Source organism: Cavia porcellus, unplaced genomic scaffold (genome assembly GCF_034190915.1).
Source record: "Cavia porcellus strain 051 isolate PalLab524CR breed Dunkin Hartley unplaced genomic scaffold, mCavPor4.1 scaffold_3, whole genome shotgun sequence".
Classification (NCBI taxonomy): domain Eukaryota; kingdom Metazoa; phylum Chordata; class Mammalia; order Rodentia; family Caviidae; genus Cavia; species Cavia porcellus.
In genome coordinates this window covers 25,964,378-25,985,539 of record NW_026947486.1, presented here as the reverse complement: position 1 = coordinate 25,985,539, position 21,162 = coordinate 25,964,378, and the positions used below count along the sequence as shown (strand labels likewise).

At 39.2% G+C, this 21,162-nt stretch overlaps 1 protein-coding gene across 17 annotated transcripts in view; it reads left to right on the top strand.

Moving 5' to 3' along the window:
- Positions 1-21,162, top strand: part of LOC100720927 (constitutive coactivator of PPAR-gamma-like protein 2) — a 478,018-nt gene that overhangs the window by 214,368 nt on the left and 242,488 nt on the right. Inside the window, exon 1 of one of the 17 annotated variants that reach the window (XM_063245953.1) lies at positions 13,080-14,152. The exons of the other annotated variants lie outside the window; for them this stretch is intronic. Coding sequence (XP_063102023.1) covers positions 13,430-14,152 — 723 coding nt within the window. The 5' untranslated portion in view covers positions 13,080-13,429. Of the gene's footprint in view, positions 1-13,079; positions 14,153-21,162 lie in introns of those variants that run through there. 17 annotated transcript variants of the gene reach the window in all.

Sequence of the window (21,162 nt, the reverse complement as noted above, 5' to 3'; positions counted from 1 at the left end):
ACAGTGAGACTGCAAACAGTTCTGCTCAACAATCGAACAAAAACTTAGTAAAACGTTTATCAATCCAACACACTTAAACATACATGCAGTTATATCCTTTAGAGCACTTTCTTTTCCTCTCTTTTTTTTTACAATAGCAATTACACATTTTGAAAACCCTCATTTTTATTTGGCCCTATTCTCAGAGACCCCTAGCCCTTTTGATGGACCATAGTATACATACAGGCCTACTAATCATCATGTCCTTGAAAGATGGAAAGTCAAACTAAGTTGGCAGGATATAAAATGAGAGAAACAGAAAAATTATAGCTGTCCATAGGATAGAAAGTATTAATAAACGGGTACCTAAAGACCAAGAATCACTAATCAAATATATTTTTACAAGACAGCATGTAGCTTAATGTTAGAGTGCTTGTCTAGCATGTGTAAAGCCCTGGGTTTGATCCCTATAAAACATAACATGAACTTACTTTTCCAAATATTAGCCCATTCCCAAAGTGATTCAAACCAGCAAGGCCATGAATGCATATGGTGTTTTCAAAGTGAGCCAAGTTAGCCCCCATGAGCCAAAAAGTTTATTCCTAATGATAGACTAAGAAAGCGATTACCTTTGATGCCAAAGGATAGTGTTTGTGAAAATGGTTTTGGTCTCCTGGAGGGTATGAGACCTCTGGTCACAGACCAGCTAATTTGTCATACCAGACAGTACAAAAATGGAAGCTTTCTAGTACTAATTCAAGCATGAAAGGTTGTTAGGACAAAAAGCCCCTTAGAGACTGGTAATTCTTATTATGAGAAACTCCTTGATATCTGACACAGAACATTTATGTTCCAAGCCTATTCAAGCAGTTACCTGACACAAGCTGACACTTGTGCTTCCTGGCTTCCAGAGACCAGAGAATGTTCTCAGTGGTCATAAAGATAAACTTACAAAACAATATGAATGGAAAGCTTCATCTGTTTTTTGTTTTTTTTTTTTTGGTCCTGGAGACCCACAGAGAAGTTCCTGTAAATATATCTGTCTGGAGCAAATGGTGAACCCAGCAATCTGTGATACCTGCTTGAAAAATAGAATTAAGGGTCTATGCTTGTGTTCTGATCCTATGATCATCCTCTATAATATAAAAGACAAACAAGGGAAAGAAAAGGTCATCACTGGGCCAGAAGAGATAAAAAATCAAGAGTATTCATACTCAAAAGATTACTCGAGGTCCTATATCCAAGAACTAGTTCATATAAATGACTGTCCTGGTAACATGAATTTTGGTAGGGAAGGCTAAATAAGTTTTTCTGGCAATTCTTTTTTTTTTAACTTTTGTTTTTTCTTTGGTTTTCATTTATTTTTTATTCTTTTTCTCTCCCATTCTTGACCAGAAACTGCAGCCAGATTTCTGGGAGAGCTGACATTGGTTCAAAACCATGTTACCTTTTCTCTGTTGGCTTTTGGTCAGTTGTCCCATTATCTCATCTGCAGTTTTTGGTGTAAGTCACATACCTTAGCTGCTCTATGTTGGGTGCCAGAAATTGTAAAGGTAAAGTGGATATATTTCTTCACTCATCAAAATTCATAGATAACACTCCTATTACAAAAAGTATGTAGGGATGGGGATATATAGTTTAGTGGTAGAGCATTGCTTAGCATATGCAAGACCCTGGGTTCCATCCCAAGCACTTGGGGGTAAAATACATTTGTGGCTACACTCCTGTAATGTTAGATATTTGGGAGACTAAGGCAGGAGGATCACAAGTGCCAGGCCAGCCCTGGCAAATTTAGCAAGACCTGGTGTCAAGAATTTTATTTTATTCTATTTTTTGGTGACAGGAATTGAACTCATGACTGTGCAATTTATCTAAGCAAAGTTTTATGTGACATGACAGCCTTCAAAAGACCCAGATTTTATGCTTAGGATGATGAATGCACGCCTAAATAGAAAACATGACTAGACAAAAGGACATGATGTATTAATTTATCTGAATTTCAGATTTCACTGGACATCCTCGGTGTTTTGTTTTGCAGTTGTAGGGATTGAACCTTGGCCCTTCAGATGAGATAACAACCCCAGTCCCTTTTATTTATTTTTTTTTAATTTTGAGACAGGGTCTCACTAAGTTTAAGTTAGCCAGGATAGGATCAGTTTTACAATTCTCATGCCTCAGCCTTCAAGAGCACTAAGATTACAGGAGTATGCCAGTATGTCCAGCTATAATGTATTAATTGATTTGAGAAATGGAAATCTAGCAAGCCTGTCTGTTCAGATTCTTCTTGGCCTGTGTTATATTCCTTCCTCCAGAGTATAAGGCAGGACATCTCTGCGATGAAAGTTGTCAAAGAAGAGAAAAGAGGAGGATGCCCTACCTTTCTCCTTCTCGTCTTGTCTCATCTTGTCTCGTCTCGTCTCCTCTCTTCCTTTCCTTTCCTTTCCTTTCCTTTCCTTTCCTTTCCTTTCCTTTCCCTTTCCCTTTCCTCTTTTCTTTCTTTCTTTCTTTCTTTTTCTTTCTTTTCTTTTTCTCTCTCTCTCTCTCTCTCTGTCTGTCTGTCTCTCTTTCTTTTCATTACTAGGCATTGAACATGGATTTTGGACTGAGATACATCTCGAATGTTGTTTTGCTTTTTATTTTGAGATAGCATGTTGCTGTCTGTAAGTCACTAAGTTACCTAGTCTGAGCTCAAAATTGCAGTCATCCTGTCTCAGCTTCCAAGAATGCTTCAATTATAGGTATGTGCCACCATGCCTGACCCTTTCTAGGTTTCATGGCTTGCTTTGAGGGAAAGAGTTTCTAGTTTCTATGATCCACATTAGAAAAGAAATGGGAAGTGATTAAATTGGGAGATACAACCAACATACAACCCATTTAAATTGTGCAGTCATTAATGACCACCACTAGGTAAAATAATGAGATGACAGAATTACATCTGTGACTAACGAATTTAGAGGAAGCTGAAGTAGTTTGGAAGAAGATGGGTCTTAAGTCAAGAACTAAAGATAAAAGTGAAAGAGTACAGATAAATGATGATACAGATGGGAGTAGGACCTTGAGATGGATAGAAAGAAAGCTGTGATGAAATTTTAGAATTGGAAAGGACTAGCACACATTCTGTATGTTTCAAATGAGGAAATAGGCTTGGGAATTTAATTTGTATTTAGAAATTATTTTCCAGTCCAGTTTACCGATTCTTGATTTTTTTTTTTGTCTTTTTCGTTTTTATTGGTACCAGGGATCGAACTCACGACTGCCTGCTTGCAAGGCAGGCGCTTATGCTGCTGAGCTAAATCCCCAGCCCCTAGTTTACCGATTCTTAATCCTGACTGACTAGAATCAATTGCAGAGCTACTTTTAGTTTTAAAAATTGAAATTTTGTTTGTACTACAATATGACTATGCTATTATCACAGTATATACTTAAAATGATTAAGATGGGAAATATTATATATATTTTACCACAATATAAAGTTTTCCAGGGCCAGGTGTTGTGGTGCATGCCTATAATACTAGCACTTGGGAGGCTGAGGCAGGAGGATCACTGTGAGTTGAGGGCAGCCTAAATGATACAGTGAGACCCTGTCTGAAAAGTAAATTAATTAACTAAATAAACTTTTCCAGGCATAGTGGTACCCAACTGTAATCCTAGTACTGGGGAGGCTGAGGCAGAAGGATTGCTTTGAGTTTGAGGCCAGCCTAGGTTACATAATAAGTTTAAGGTCAGTTGGACTACATACTGAGACCTTTTCTTAAAAAACAATTAAAAGTAATTTTTTAAAAAATTAGTATGTACACCCCAACCCTTAAATCAGTGTTTTTTCTTTCTCTCTCTTACTGCTTCTTGGCTGTCAGAGTTGAGCAGTTTCCTCTGGCACATGGCTCTACCACCATGATATTCTGTCTCATACAGGTCTATAGGCAGTGGAGCCATCAGACTAGGGACTAAAACCTTTGAAACGAAGTCTCTTACTTAAACATGTTTTAAGTTTAATACATGCCCTGCAACTCCAAAAATGACAATTTAGTCATTTGTTAAAGAATCATCTGGTAATGGAAGTTACGGTGGGACATCAGCAAGATGATGGACTGAGAGTTTCCAGTAACATAAATCTGAACAAAATCTACACACAAAAATACTTTTACAATGACTATGGAATCCAGGTAAGAGTTTCTGACACTAGAGTGGACCACAAAAATTAAGAAAATGCCTCTTAAAGAGGATGTGAATAATTTCCTATGCAGCCCTCATTTTATTGATACCCTTCCCTCACAACTGAAGAGAGAATTTGGAGAAAAGTGAGCACTCCAGCTCAGATTCCAGCACAAAGCCTCATCCAGTGTCAACTCAAGCCTAAGGGCTACTCCCAAGACTCAGTTCTAGACTGCACCCCACAAAGTCATGACTCCCATGGGATGGAGAAAATATTTATGAACCAGATATCTGATAAGATTTAATACCAAAAATATATATAAGGCATATATGTACAAAATATATATATATATATAGGGAATTGAAACAGCTCTGTAGGAAGAAAACAAATAACCCAGTTAGAAAATAGACAAAGGACTCACATAGTCATTTCTCAAAAGAAGATATATAAATGCTTCATAGGTATATAAAAGGTGATCAACATCAGTAGTCATCAGGGAAATATAAACAAAACCCACAATGAGATATCATTTCACACTAGTTAGAGTGGCCATTATAAAAATGACAAGAGATAATAAGTACTTGCAATGATGTTGGAGATACAGTAATCTTTGTATACTGTTGGTAGGAATGTAAATTGGTGCATTATGAAATACAGTATAGGGCTCTGGTGACTAACCTATGGCATATGTGCCACAATGAGCTGTTAGTTATCACTAAAAGCTCTAAAAGATTCACCATCACTCAAAAAAGGAGCTCAAAAAACTATAGTATAGCTATCATATAATCTGTCAGTCTCACTTCTGGCTATATAACCAAAGGATTGAAATTCACATGTCAGAGGTCTCTATTGCCCTGTTTATTTTATTTTATTTTTTTTGGTGTTTTTCATTTTTATCGGTACTGGGGTTCGAACTCACAACTGCCTGCTTGCAAGGCAGGTGCTTATGCCGCTGAGCTAAACCTCTAGCCCCTATTACCCTGTTTATTGCAACAGCATTATTCACAAAAGTTTAAGCTATGGAATTAGCCTAAGTGCCTATCAGAATATTAATGGTTAAAGTAATGTAGTTTATATATACAATAGAATATTATTCAACCTTAATAAAGGAAGTCCTGCCACTTGTAATATGAATAAACCTGGAGGATAATACTCCAGGAGAATAAACCAAGCATAAAAAACCAAAAACAAAAAAATGAAAAGGAAGAAACATTTTTCATTAAGTTGCCCAGGCTGGCCTCAAACTCCTGGGCTCAAATGATTCCCTGGCCTCAGTCACTCAAGAAGCTGGGAATTTAGGTGGATATCACTATGCCCAGTCAAATCAGTATTGTTTTAAAAGTTCTCCAAGTGATACTGATACTTGACTAAGCTTGAGAATTACTTTTATTGTTTTCTCTACTAATCAAATTACTTCCCTGCTATAAACTAGTTGTTGATTCAAGAAACACAAATGAATATAGACATGGTGGCATATGCCTGTAATCCCAGCATATATGAGGCTGAGGCAAAAGGATCACTGGATTTGAGGCCAGTCTGGGCTGCATAGCAAGCTGAAAGTAGCCTGAAGTACACAGTGAGACCCTGTCGCAAAAACAAAAACAATACAACAACAACAAAAGCAATATGGCAGCCTCATTAAATGTTCTGATAAATCATTTCCTATAATCATAATCATATGACTTATAGTTTCCCAAATTGGAGCCATGGAATTGGGCAATAGAGACAACTAATGGGGCCCATTGCCACAGAAACTTCACGTGGCAGTTACTACTTAGGTGGATAATGACAGAAGATTGAGTCTGATGTGAACTCTCCATATGACCTCTTCGTGCCTCTCCCTGCACCTTCAAAAAAGTTACCATTTATTAGTTGGATATTGTTCCAGTTATTATGCTAGTGCTCTACCATATCATTTAATTGTCACATGCTTCCAGTGAGTATAATTTCTATTTCCTTTCTAAACTCCTTGCACATCTTAAAAATTGCTTTCTTCCAGTGTCCAGCTTTATTTTTGGCATGTAGTAGATATTATAAAAACCTGTTAATACGTTAATAAGTTCCTATTTCACAGATACAGTAAGAGCTGAAGAAGTTAAGCAACATGGTAAAATCATTGTGGCACATATCTGTACTAGCATCCAGTAAGCTGAGGCAGGAGGATCACCAGGAGTTCTAGGTCAGCCTGGGCTACATAAGTTCATGGGTAGCCTGAACTACATAGTGAGACTCTGTCTCAAAAAAATAAATAAATAAATAAATAAAACTACAGAACTAATAGATTGAACTGGCATTGGAACCTACATCTTTTTTTAAACCAAACACTTAGAACCACTATTCTCTGTCATCTAGTACCCACTGTGCTCTACGATGTCCAGGATTTGGCCTCTGTCATCTCTGTACTATCTATAGCCTACATCCAGTGTAACGCTTCTCCCAGACTACATGCATACATTAGGACTCATATCCTTAAATACATTCAATTTCAACAAACTTAAGCAAGAAGAGAAATTTAGAAGGGTTTCACACAACCCAGAGATAATGCAGATGGGCCTTAAGTACAAATGAATCAGATGCTTTAGTGGTGCTAGGATTTTTCATTTTCTCCAATTCAATTCCAAATTCTTTGGGAAGCTATGCAATGGATGGGTCCGGTGTAACCATAAAGAGAAATTAGAGATGGTAGTAGAAAGGGGGTGCTATGGAGATAATCCAGTAGATCAGCGGGGGCAAACCTATTGCAGACATGCCACAGTGGACCATCTGTTATTAGTGAAAGCTCTAAAAGTTTTGTCATCACAGCAATAGATATTTACCCACAGTACTCTTGGCTGACCCATAAACATATATGCCGTTTTCTCTGTATCCACAATTCAAAATATATACCCAACATGAATCTAAGGGTAACTATAAGTCATACACAATTGCAGCATCTAGAAATAATGGCCTGCTAAGCACAGTGGTACACACATGTAGTCCTAGCTACTTGTGAGGTAGAGGTAGGAGCACTGATTGAGCCTGGGAGTTGGAGACAAAGCTATACAATATATGAGAAGCAAAAAACAAAACCCAGAAATAATGGGATGACATGGGCACACCACTTATGTGACAATTTAGTTAAGTAACAACCTAAATGTGGCCCCTCTTGTTTGTGAAACCTGTGGTAAACTTAACTACTATCATTAGAACTAATTTGTAGTAGTAAACTAATAACTAACCACAATCAACATTGTCCTTTAGGAGATATCACATTTTTAGTCAGTCACCAGGTCCAGAAGAAATTATGCCCTTTCCACCTGAAAAAAAATGGAAATCATGGATATAAAATAATTCACGAGACTCAGATATAATGGCCCACACCTATGATCGCAGCACTCTGAGAAGCTGAGGCAAGAGGGTTATAAATTTGAATTCAGCCTATTCAATATAGCAAGAATTTGTCTCAAAATAAAAAAAAACAGAAAAGGGCTGGGGTTGTAATTCACTACAAAGGGCCTGGGTTCAATCCTCAGTACCACAGAAAAACAAAAAATCAGTAAAACAAAAACCCAAACCAAAACAACAAAACTCACAAGGAACCAAGTATATGGAACCAATCAGACTGCTTCAAAGCTCAGGGGCATCTAAGAATACCCAAGAATGTGACCTCACAGCCACACAGTGGGATACAGTTATGGAACCATGACTTAGTACAGGTAAACATATATGTGCTGGTTACAGCACTATGTAAGAATGTAAACATGAGATAACAATCTGTCTAAGAACTGTACAGTAAATTGACAGGCAACTCTCTTGCGCTCTTGCTCTGGCTCTGCTGTTCTCCAAGCTGCCTGCTGTTGTTGCTGATGTTTTGCACACGTGTATTCTTTAACCTTAAGATCTCACCTACCTTGGGCCCCCTGAGCAGGCCAACACCAAATGTAGTGATGCACACCTGTAATCCCAGCATTTAGGAGGCTGAGGCAGAAAGATTACAAATTGCTTAGCTAGCTCAAGGTCAGCCTAGACCACACACAGAGACCCTGTCAAGAAAGGATAAAAAAAATGAAAGGAGAGGGGAGGGGAGGGAAAAGGGGTGGAGAAAAGGGAGGGGTGGGCGAGGGAAGGAAAATAAAACTCTTGGCAGTCAATTTATTAATGTATTTCCTTAACCAGTCTGTACTTTGGACCTTGGGTATGCCCTACAAGTATAGTGGTTCTTAAATGTTGGGGTGTATTGTAATCACGTGGAGGACTAATGAGACTTGCAAAAACCCTAAATACATAGGCTCCTTCCAAACCTCTGTAGTAGGACACTTGACCAAACTAGCTTAACTTTATCAACCTAAGGCCAAATCACTGGCAAGACCCAGCCCACTCTTAAGTTTTCTTTCAGAAAAAGCTTAGGGCTATGAAAAGAATTTACAGTTCTAGCTCAAGCTGATGATTGGCCCTAGGCCTCCCTTTCTTAGGGCATTTTAGCAAATAAGCTTAGAACTGTGATCCTTTCTCTGTCCGTTTTAGATGTGTATATCTATCCTAAAACTCAGAGTCTCTTTCCCAAGGAAATTCAGGGAAGCCCTTAGAAATGTAATCACCAAGAATGATACCTTAGGGATCTGTCTCCTAGACTCTGAAAGAAAGATAGAAATCTAACTTTAGTAATTCCCCTGCCTTCATACATAGCTGACCTAATCTCATTTATACTGACCAGTCCTATCCATTTTACACTTTACTGAGATTACTGAGTTCTCATTTGCTCCTCTTTTTCCTTCCCTTCATTCTTTCCTTAAAATACTGAGTCTGTGCAAATCAGAATAAAGCTGTTTCCTCTACTGTCAATGGTTGAATAAAATCTGTTTTCACTGCTTTAACTTAAATCTGGCTTTATCTTTGACATTATCTAAATCACATATTCCAGGCTCCATTCACAAACTTTCTGATCCTGGAAGTTTGGAGTTATTATATTTGAATGGACCCAAAATAGTCCAGGTTCTTGTACGAAATAGTTCTTTTACGAAACAAGGAAAGTATTGCTAAGTGTATACCTCATAGTGTAGCTACATTTATTGAAGTTCCGCGGACGGTTACAGCAGGAAAATGCAGAAGAATAAAGGGAAAGGGGAAAAAGAAGCCCCCATAACTCAAACTTCCAGTATTTAAAGGGCCAAACACCTCTGACTCCAGATGCCTCCCATTCCTTCTCTCCCTGGTGTCAATCTGCCACCTGGGACACAGCTACCTCCTAAATTTAAACCTGGATAATCATTAGGGTGGTATTGTATTTATGGTTGAATGAAGGGAAGGGAGTGGCTCCCCCAGTTTCCCTGTTTCTAACTGTATTGGGTGATATCTGAGAATGGGTGGGTATTCCTGATGTGTGGTTCAGGAACATATTGAGAATCACTACTCTGGCTGATCAATTATGGTACCTATTGACTAGATTTGATTTTCAACGACAATAATGTCTTTAAAATCTTGACTATTAGTTTCATTTGGGGTTAACTCAGAATGTTGATTATGAGCACCAAGAATCTTTTTTGGTTAGGTTTATCCTGAATTTTATTTGTCTTACTATGTAGTTCAGGCTGGCCTTGAACTGGCCATTCTGCTTCAGCCTTAAATTCTAGGATTACAGGTATACAGCAATGTTATCAATGTTATCAAGCACATTTGCTTGCAGATTTGCAAAAACACAGAGGGCATGGTGAAAAAAATAATTATTCAAAGCTATCTCAAAAGGAGATGGAGGGGCATCATGTTGTTTCAAGTTACTATCTCACTGTCCAGGTATGTAAGTCCCTTTTATAGTAAGGAAGAGAGGGGGAGAAGATATACTATAAGAAAACAGAGAATTCCACCTTTTGGGGGGAAAGGTGGTGGTGGTAGTATTGGGGATTGAACCTAGCTTTTAAAATTTTGATTTAGGGCCAGAGATTTAGCTCAGCAGCACAAGTGTCTCCCTGGCAAGTGTGAGGTCATGAGTGTAATTTCTGGTGCAAATAAATACATAGATAAATTTTGATATAGGGTCTCCCTAAATTCCTAAATTACCCAGGCTGTGAACTCTCAGTCCTTCTGCATCAGGCTCCCAGGATGCTAAAATTATAAGTATTTGCCACTGTGTCTGACTTAACTCCACATTTATCCCTTCAGCCCTATTCTGCTCTCTCCCTTCCCTGGGGGAAAGGGAATCAGACTCGGCATCTTCATATCTTGCCTATTTAAATGGATTGAAGAGAGGATGGGGTGGCAGTTAAACATTTGGCCTGAGGAAGTTTGGTCCAGGGCTTGTCTGTAATGGAAAAAAATTCTAACTGTTAAAGTTCTATGTTACATCCAGACCAGACATGGTGACACATTCCTGTAATCCCAGCACTCTGGAGGCTGAGGCAAGAGGATCACTGGGAGCACCAGACTATCCTGGGGCTAGTGAGTTCAAGGCCAGACTGACCTACAGAGTGAGTCCCTGTATCAAAAACCAAAACAATAATAATAAATTAAAAAATAAAGTTCCATTATGCTCTGCCAGTTACACCATCAAACTTGGTTGGCTTCTTTGTATATGTATGTGTGTTTTCTGTGCTGAGGATCAATGCCAGGGCCTTACACTTGCTAGGCAGGTACCCCACCACTGAGCTACACCCTCCATTCAAATTAGGCTCATTGATTTCAGATTTGTTGGAAGAAACAGTTTGTTGCTACAAGTCACTATCTCACTGTGCCTGATTTGTTAGCACTCTAATTTCTTAGTGCTCTACATAAAGACTTGGATCATTCTCCCTGACATTATGTTCAAGGTCCTGGATCAGAGATCCAACAGAAAATAACATGCTGAATTCAACACTGTTCCATGTTAATTCTTCTACCATACATTCCAGTTGAATGAATCTACAAGAGACATCATCTCATTGGAAAATAAGGAGTAAATAGGAGGCATATACAGGTAATCTTATAAGTCTTAGTTTTCTAATCAGTGAAAGCTTTGATGTGGGACTACAAGTTCTGGTCCAAATAAGGAAGGCCCATGAATATATGATACCCCCAGTAATTGCAGATTTGTGCCCCAATATTGTGCACTAAACTCATAGCTTTTGCACTGCACTACATTCTCAGCCCTCTTCTATTTTTAATTTTGAGACAGGTTCTTGCTAGGTTTTCTAGGCTAGGCTTGAATTTGCAATCCTCCTGCCTTGGCCTCCCAAAGTGCAGGGATTGAACCTGCACCACCATTGCCTACTCACAATTTTCTTTTTTTTTTCATTTTATTTTGAAAGTAGTAAAATACAACAGAACAAGACACAATAAAGCCAACTAAAATCGTACAGTGAAACTGGTACAGAACTTCACAGCAGGTTACCTGGATTACAGTAATAGGCATCACAGTATATTTCATTATCTTTACAATAGTTGTTCTTTCAATCACATATATCAAAATAAAATGAAATACAGAACATTATAGAACTTATCAAAACAGAATATTGAATAGACCAGTACCATTAATCAGAATAGAGCAAAACAGTAATAAAAATATTTACCTTCAAATAGATGGTAGAATCAAATCCCCCTTATTTGCTTTGGTTAACCTCCCAGGAGATGCTCAGATTTATGGTTCCCATTTGCTAATGGGGGCGGGGGGGAGGGACAGGAGAAGGAAAGTAGGGGGAGTGGGATGTTTGACTCTAGGCCATGCACCAGTAGGTTTACTATTGCTTAGCAGGGAGGCAGGCTGGTTGCTTGGTTTCCCAGCTTTGTAAGTTCCAACATGGTGTGGATCTCAGAAGACACTGGTGGTTGTTCCCCTGGAGGGGCTCTAGTCTGCCACACTGCAGCCACTTACCAGGGATGGGAGCTGCTTGCTTGGTTTCCCAGTGTCCTAAGTTCCAACATGGCACAGATCTCAGGAAACACTGGTGATTCTCCTCCTGGAAGGGCCATAGCCAGCCACACCACCGCAGCTTACCAGGGAGGGGAGGTACTTGCTTGGCTTCCCAGTGTCCTAAGTTCCAACATGGCGTGGATATCAGGAGCTGCTGGTGGTTCTCCCCTGGAAGGGCCGCAGTTACTCACAACTTTCAAATGAATCTTTTCAGAATTTTGTCATGACACACAACCTCACTTCTAGGAATGTAATACTTTTACTCACTGAGGCAAATTTTTAGGAGTCAACATCTGTGTGCACTTTTTCTGAGTCTTTGGTCATGAGTGCCTTGATTTATTTTATGGTCATTTGATTCACTTGTGATCATCTTACTCTTGATTTGGTAAATTGGTTAGTGTTGAGCATAGATTTTCTACATTAACTTATTGGGCATCTTTGGTGAAAACCCAAACAAAACAAATGAAGTACATAACAACTGGTAGCACTTACACGGATACAAATCTCCTTTATGGAAGTTTCAACGTTCCTAATGGGTGCAAACAACTCTTCAAACAGTTACAGTGGCTAGACAGGTGTGGTGATACATACCTGTAATCCCAGCATAGGGAAGTTGAAGATATCAAGAGTTTTGAGTGTTTTGAGCTACATAGTGAATTTAAGACCAACCTGAACTACAAAATGAGACCATGTCTCAATCCCCCCCACAGTAATAAATAAAAAGCTACCCGTATTATTTTTCCACTAAAGGTGAAATTCTTCCTCATCAGGGAATTTTCTCTCACTTTGGCTGATGAAATTTGATCAATCCATTACTTCTTTTCCCATGATACATCACTCCTTCACCCAAAACTCTTTTTTTCCTGGGAGTGATAACTAGCTTGAAGCAAGTCAGTGCCATGCAAAAAGCTGGAGAGCAAATCTTAAACACAAATTTTTCACGCCCCGCCTCTTTTGAACCCACTGAACTACAAGGGCCAACAGGCTTGGTAGTCTAATTTCCCGGATTGCATTCTGAGGCCGTAAGGAGGACTACAACTCCCAGGATGCCCATCGCCCCGCCCCATTCCTGCTCCTGCTCTCAGCTAGAAATCATGTATCATAGAGAAGAGGCAACATGGCTCCTGGAGGTAGAAGGGAGAGGCTTCACCCTCTTTGAAGAGGTAGAGAAGAGCCGAAGGAAAGAAGACAAAAAGCGATTAGAACCCGATACCGCTTTTATCCTCCCAACATCTAAATCTGGTCGGCCTTACCCCTCCTCTTCACCGGTATCCAGTCTGTGGATTCCCCTCACCACCCTTGTTCCCTGACTCTCGCAGCCCTCCCCTCGGGAATCCCCGCCCCCTGCGGAGTGCGCAAGCGTCAGCCCTCAGCTTCGCGCCCAGATCACCACTTCACCTGCTATCGCAGTCGCTGTGTGGTCTGCGCTCTGAAGAAGCATGGGCGTCCAGGGATTCCAAGAGTTCCTGGAGAAGCGCTGTCCTGGGGCTGTGGTACCCGTGGACCTCCTCAAACTTGCGCGCACTGTCTCGCGCCAGCAGCAGCAACAGCAGCAGCAGCAGCACCACCACCACCACCACCTGCATCGCCAGCTACCACCGACAGCACCTCTAGCCCCTGGGGCCCCGCGTGCTGCCAGGGGCTCCACTCCGCTGCATCCGCCTTTCCCACCCGCTGCCTTGGGTGCCTACTCCGGGGGCGCGGGGCCGACTCGGCACCATCACCCTGCTCACCAGTTCCACTACCATGGCCAGTCGCAGCCTGGGCTACACCCTCAGCTGCCGCCGCCACCTCCTCCTCTGCCGGGTGCCCGGGTGCTGGTAGACGCGGGCTCAGCACTTCCGCGTCTTTATGGTGGCTATCAGACGGATTGGGTGTGTGGTGGCCAGTGGAATGCCATGTTGGGCTACTTGTCAGCGCTGTGCCAAGCTTGTGCCTATCCCGGCAGCGACGGCCTGGAGCTGGTGGTCATGTTCCCCGGCGGCCTGGGCAAAGACCGACTGGCTGAGTGGGGCCGTCGGTGCCAGGCCGAGAGGCAGACAGCGCAACTGATCGTTGGACACGTGGGCAACAAGGGCACCCCTCCACCACGGGCCTGGTTCCTGCCACCAGCTTGTCTGAGCCACTGCGTGAGGCTAGCACTCATCCGCTTCCGGGTCAAGGTGAGGGAGGGGCCAGATTTTAAATTACATGCCCCACACCTATTATCTACCAACTAAACACCTAACCATCTATGCACTTACCTAAAAACCACCCATTTACCTTATTTACTCATCTACTCAACCAGCTGACCTACCTGGCTAATAACCCTCAGCCATTTTATCTATCTACCCACCTCCTTCTTCATGTCTCTCCTACCAATTCACTCACCTTCATGACCTCATCTCTACCCATGTCATCCCAATAGCTCCCTTACCTTCACTTATCTATTTGGTTTACATGGTTTTAGCATAATTTAGACAATTAACTTTTGTAGCCTCACCTTTCTCCTGCTGTATTCTCTGATATATTCTCTGATATACCTTTTCCCTCCATTTTCCAGTTGACATCTCCTATCTTTTTCAAACCTCACATCGAGTCTGTTAAACATATTAATTGAATACCTTTGTTGTATATTTTTTCTCATTTTAATCTACTGCTGCTTTGTTACTCATGTATTCATTCAGTGCTTTTCATTAGCCTAAAATAAATATCCTTTGATTCAGTTATTCTTCAATAAGTGTTAAACCTACTGAGTTAAGGAGTTTGAAAGACATGAGACATTGTTCCTCCTTGTGGAAAATCAAATGGAACATTTATTTAATCATACAAATGTGTACAACGACTATGCCTTATGGTATGGTCAGTAAGTACCGAACCTGTTTGTATGTTTATGTGTGTATGGGGGGGGATATCTATGGACTAAAATGGTCAGGGGAGACTTCCCTGGAGCAGTTGGGCCCTACTGGGGTCTCCAGATCTGGGCTTGAAGAGGTTGGGTTTAGAGAAGTTTGCTTTAAGAGGGAGGAAGAAAATGAACAGAAGTAAAAAGAAATATCAAGTGTGTGAAGCTCCACAGGCAATTAAATCCAATCATCATGTAGTTGGGTCACTGCATATGTGGCCTGGGGAATAGCTTGGCAGTGTCTCTAATTCTTGGCACCACTGCTACTGCTCTGTTGCTTTCCCATACTCTTAGGCTTCAAGTTCCTACATGTAGGGAATAGTAAGGCTTAAGAAGAAAGTGGGCGAGAAGAAGAAAAAAGTGGTACATGGTTGGGTAGGATGAAACTGCAGCCCCTTTCCCCAACCAAGGTTCTTGGGGATATCGCAAGGAAGAGGACTAGGATCACAAACTAAAGAAATGGTGCCTTATGGAGTAATAAGGAGGAATGAAATCAGCTGAGAGATTTAAAGACCTACACAGACAAGCTTGCAATAGTTACAGAGCTTTTGACCAAACTTCAAATGTACTGGACCCTTAGTGCCCAGCATCAAATCTGTGTTTAGGCAAGACAGATTATAACTGCTTTCACTTAAAAACCTAGTCATGGGCTTGGGATATAGCTCACGAGTAAGAGGGTGTGCTTCCTATGCAAGAAGCCCTGCATTTGATGCCCAGCTCTACAAAAAGAAATCTAGTCATGAGCTAACTTAAACATAGTACAGAATATAACAGAAGCCCACATGCTTGCCCTCCTGACTGAACATTTTAAAGTAGATTCTTCATGACCATTCTTTCCATTTTTCTTTCACTGTTACCACCTTGGCTTTAAGGACATTTTACCTTATTAACCTTGTTGATGGAATACTTACGCTGAGTGTGGGTGGGTGCGTGGATGGATTGGTGGTGCTGGGGATCAAACCTAGAGCCTCAAGCATGCTGGGCAAGTGCTCTACCCATTAGCCATACCCCCAGGCCTGTGTGCATGTGTTTTTTTAATTAGTGTTTCATTAGATCCTCACTACCCTAGGATCCCTATTTTCCAATAGGGATCTTGACAAAATCTTGACAAAATCTTCCGTTGTGCTCTAAGATGAATTTTTCCAAAGTGCCACTATGATTAGCTCATCTCTATACTGAAACTCTTGCTTGGCTCTTAGGTAAAGACACATTCAGTCTATTCATTGATGTTATTCCTTTACTGAGTACTCACTGTAGACTAAGTGCTGTACCAATTGCTGAGGATTCAGAAATAAATAAGGGGATTTCTGTCCTTGAGGTCAGGGTTTAATTAAAGAGACAACATAGAGAAGGTATCATGGGTGATTGCAAATAATAAAGAATTGGTCCCTATAGGGGACATTGTTAATTATAGTTGAGTGGGTAAAAACAGCGGCTTTAACGATTGATGAAGAGGCACTAAGAGAGCTAAGCATAGTACAGATAGTGGACAGAGGTGTGGAGCTCTAAGATGGCCATTTGTGAGCTTTCAATAGATTTTAATTAAAGGTTATCAAGGGAGATGAACACTGTATATGGGTTTGTGGTTTCCATACTTTTTTGTTTGTACACCTCATCTGTCAAGATTTTGGAGAAACCACTCTATATTTTTTTCATACTCTACACAAGTAAAAGTTTTTAAAATTCCAGCAGTAGCCAGGAACAGGAACATGGACTTTTACTTTCAGCTACTTGTGGTCAGGCATTCAAACCCAGCCTTGGCAATATAGTGAGATCCTGTCCCTTACAAAATAAATAAAAACTGCAGCCATTAATTGAAAAAGTAAGGTGATTTGGATGATGGATGGATATATGATAAATACAGTAAAAATGGTAGACTCTCTGATATTAGGATGTTTGCTGTAGAACTATTTCAATTCTGGCATATATTTGAAATTTCTTATAATAAAATGTTGCAAGATTTTCCACAGTTCTCTTCAGTCCTGAAACTCAGTTTGGGAAATATATAAATCTTTAAAATTTTTTGAGACAGGATCTCACTGTATAGTTCAGGCTGATCTTCAACTCACTATGTAGCCCAAGCTGGCCTCAGACTTGCAGTGACCTTCCTGCCTCAGCCTCCTGAGTGCTGGGATTATAGACATGCAAGTATGGAATATGTAAATCTTATTCCCTGTGCTGGATTATAAGCAAATGATAGTCTTTTCATATTCTTCATGGAACTTCGCTACAGATTTCATTTTTATGTCAATGATCCTAAGAGAATGAGTTGGAGGAATGACTGTTAAAAGTGTTGTTCTTTTTTTTTTAAATTTTTATTGGTGCCAGGGATTGAAATCACGACCGCCTGCTTGCAAGGCAGGTGCTTATGCCTCTGAGCTAAATCCCCAGCCCCAAAACTGTGGTTCTTAATATAGTGGATTTAAGACTGGCTCCAGAATTGCATATGTAAAGTGTTTGTTGCTATTATCAGTGTAGTTCATTCTCTTTTATTGTGATAAATTTACTGAATTGAAGCACAGACTTGAAAGGAATTGGTTAATAATTGATTGTGATTTGCCTTTTCAGAGGAAAGTTCTACTATATTGAAGGTGATGTTTTTTTTTTCAGTTGGGTGATTTGCTTGTGTTCTTGCCTTTCATTTGACAATTAGTACTTCAGAACAAAATGTACTACTGAATCCCTATCCTTCTTATTTTGTTCTTCAGGCTATAGCACAAAATGGGCCTTTATTTGTACTCTCATTTGTGACAGAGCATATAGAGGTGGCAGGGTCAAATAAGTAACTGGGTTGTCTTTTTAGCTTTAGACTGCCTAGGACAGTGGTGGCAAACCTATGGCATGTGTATACCACAGCTGGCTGTTTGTTACCATTGAAATCCCTAAAAGGTTCACCATCATTGACCTAGGACTTACCATACAAATATTTGGTATATATCATTGGGATGAATTTTGATATTTGGTTTGTTTCAGTTATGTGCTCTGCAAAATTTTCTAAGTCAAAATGGCCAGTAGCAAGAAAATTCAGTAAACCCACAAATTTCCTGACGTCTTCCAAATGGTACAAAAGTAGAACAACTGAAAGCAGTTTAGACTGTGATTAAGGAGATGGTGAAGTGTGATGAAAAGGATGAATACTTCATTTAATGGTTAATGCATATGAGAAAAAAGATAATCAGCACAGAAAATCTACCATTTCACAGCAATAAATTTTAGAGTGAGTCAAATTAAATAGAAATAAGTTAGTATAAAGAAAATATTAAGTTTCAATACTTGGTGGTGGCAGAAATCAGGGTGCATGTACATTAATAACCAGACTTTAAATCTGTTCAAAAGCTGATGTCGTTTTGTGCTTTGCTTCATTGTAAAGCAATGGTTGATATGTCTTCTGATTCTCTTCAGTCACAAAACCTGAGAAGTCTTCTAGGTGTTCTAGTGATTAGAAAAATGGTCACACTGGTTATTACTGCTACTACTTTGATTATTGTTACCATTTATTATATACTTTTAGTATATGGGCTGCCAATGTGAGCACACAATGTATTATACAAATGTCTTCTCTGTAATCTCCCACAGAACTGTTCTGAGTTTGCCCAGAGTTCCCAGAGCTATCTCTCTTCTGAGCCTTTGTTTTCACTACTGAATCCTTGAATGGCTTCCTTTGTTCATTCACCTAGATTCACTTAACTCCACTTCTGGGTCTGTTTAAACATTGCTTCTTCCTGAAGGCAGTTTCCCAGCACTAAGTATAAAAAGCTATATTTTTCAGCTTATTCAGCCACATTACAAATTCGTTTTTTTAAATTGATATATCTTTGCAATACATAACAACTACATTCTCTTGGGGGAGTTGGTACATATTGTATCTTAATCATTTTTATTTCCACGGTCCCTCTCAGCTCCTCCCTCTTCCCCCATCTTCAGATCCTCTTCCCATCTCAACAAAGACTAATTCCCTGTTTCCTACCATCTCCTTATTTTATTTAAATTATTTATATTGTATATTTCTCATACAAGAGAAACCATGTGCCATTTAACATTCTATGTCTGATTTATTTCACTTAGCATAGTCCAAAATGTATCCACTTCCTACAAATGTATCAGATTTATCATTCTTTATGGCTCAATAGCACTGATATAGATAGGTATATAGTATGTATTTCAAATTTTATTTAACCATTCATCTGTTTATGGGAATATAGACTGCATCTAAAATTTAGCTAGTATGAACTGTACTGCTGTAAACATAGGTATGCCTTCGATTTAAAGCCCTATATTACTCTCACCATCTGGTTTTTAATTGATGTTCCCCTATTCTGTTTTGCTGGATAGTATCAGGTTCGAAAGTTTAGGCATCAGCTGTGAAGATAATGAGATTCATTATAACGCCCATTCTCGTTGACTTTTATCTACTTTTGAAGACCTACAATGTCTGCAATATTTTGGTTTTGTCGGTTTTATTCTTTACTGTTTTGTTCAATTGTATTATAACTAATAATATAGGCAATTCTATTAGAGATAGCGGGAGGCATTATGGTAACCATTGTTGATCACCTTGTATTATGTTTTTACATTATCTATTATGTCTACCCTTTTGACTTGACCGATTCTGTTCTGTTATGTCACATTTGGTTTTACTCTCTTCCAAAAAAGTAATAAGAACCGTGGGAGCAATGAAACCCAAAATGTGTAATAGTCATGGTACAAAAGAGAGGAAAACAAAGTGCTCCAAACTATATAACTGCATGTATATTTAAGTGTATACGATAGAAAATGATATCACAGAGTTTTATTGGATCAATGAACAGAGCTGTTTGCAGTATCATTGATGGAATGTCCACTTTACAAGCTTTAATTTTGTGACTTGAACAATTATTTCTACGATGACAATATGTAATCCATTAACGTGATTTCGTACTGTTCATTTTTTTTCTGTAAATCTGTATAACTTGTACCCTTTCTCTGCTTTTTTTTTCTTTTCTCCTTAAATAAAATTAAAAAAAGAAAAAAGAAAAAGCAAAAAAAAAAAAATAAATAAATAAACATAGGTATGCAAGTATTGGTATAATAAGATACCTTTTAACTCAGGATAACACCCAAAAGAGGCATGTCTATCTTGGTCAAACAGAATTTCTATTATTAGTTTTTTGAGGAATCTCAATACTGATTTCCATAATGGTAATAGTAATTTATATTCCCACATGCAATGTAGAAAGGTTTCTGTATCCCCACAAGCTCTCTAGCGTTTGTTGTTTTTTGAATTCTTCATGATAGGTATAGCTTTAATTATAGCTTTAATTGAATTCTGCAGGTAAGATGAAATTTTTGTTAATTTATTTGTATTTCTTAAATGGCCAAAGATACTGAACATTTTTTCATGTATTTTTGGCTGCTGCATTCCCGCTTTTGAGATTGGATAGTTATTTCAATTGCCCTTCTAAAAATTAGGTCTTTTGTTTGGAGGGTCTACCTCTCTCTCTCTCTTTTGTCCTTTATATATTCTAGATGTTAGTTCTCTGTTTGAGCTGTAGCTGACCGAAAATTTTTTCCAATTCTGAAGGTGGTTTCTTCACCCTGTTAATTGTTGTATACAAGCTCCTAATGTGATAACAATTCCACTTACTGATTCTTGGTACTATTCATTGTAGAATTGGAGATCTGTTCAGAAATTCCTTACCTATACCTTCAAGAGTTTTTTTTTTTTTACATCTAGATCTTTGGCACATTTTAATTTGATTTTAATATAGGATAAGGGATTTTGATCTATACATATTCTGTGTTTTATTAATTTATTCATTTATTTTGGTATTTGAGACAGGGTCTTTCTCCTTCCCATTTGCAAAAGGTCTATCTCCCAGTTTCCTCTTATTTCTTTTATTTTGCTTTTTAAATTATTTAAATAATTTTTTAAATTATTTAAATTTGGTGTGTCTTGGTTACTGAAAGAGTTTGGCCCTCATATAAATTACTGTACATTTATGGCAGGGGTTTAACATGGTAGAAGGCCAAAAGCGGGAATGCCGACCACTTCCTGCTTCTTCTTCAGCCCTAATTGCAACTCCTCTTCCTGTTTCCATGCACAGAAACTTCAAATTGGTTCTTCACACGTCATCAATATCCGCCCCATGCGCCACTTCAATGAGGGGTCATATAACTCTGTCTCTCTGTACTTGCTCAAAGGAGACAGCCCAGCTACCATGGGTTGTGTGCTCCTTTTCATGTCCTCAACTCCATAAACCTGTTCATTTTGTACTTTGTCCAGAATACTTTGACAGTTTTTCTCTCATT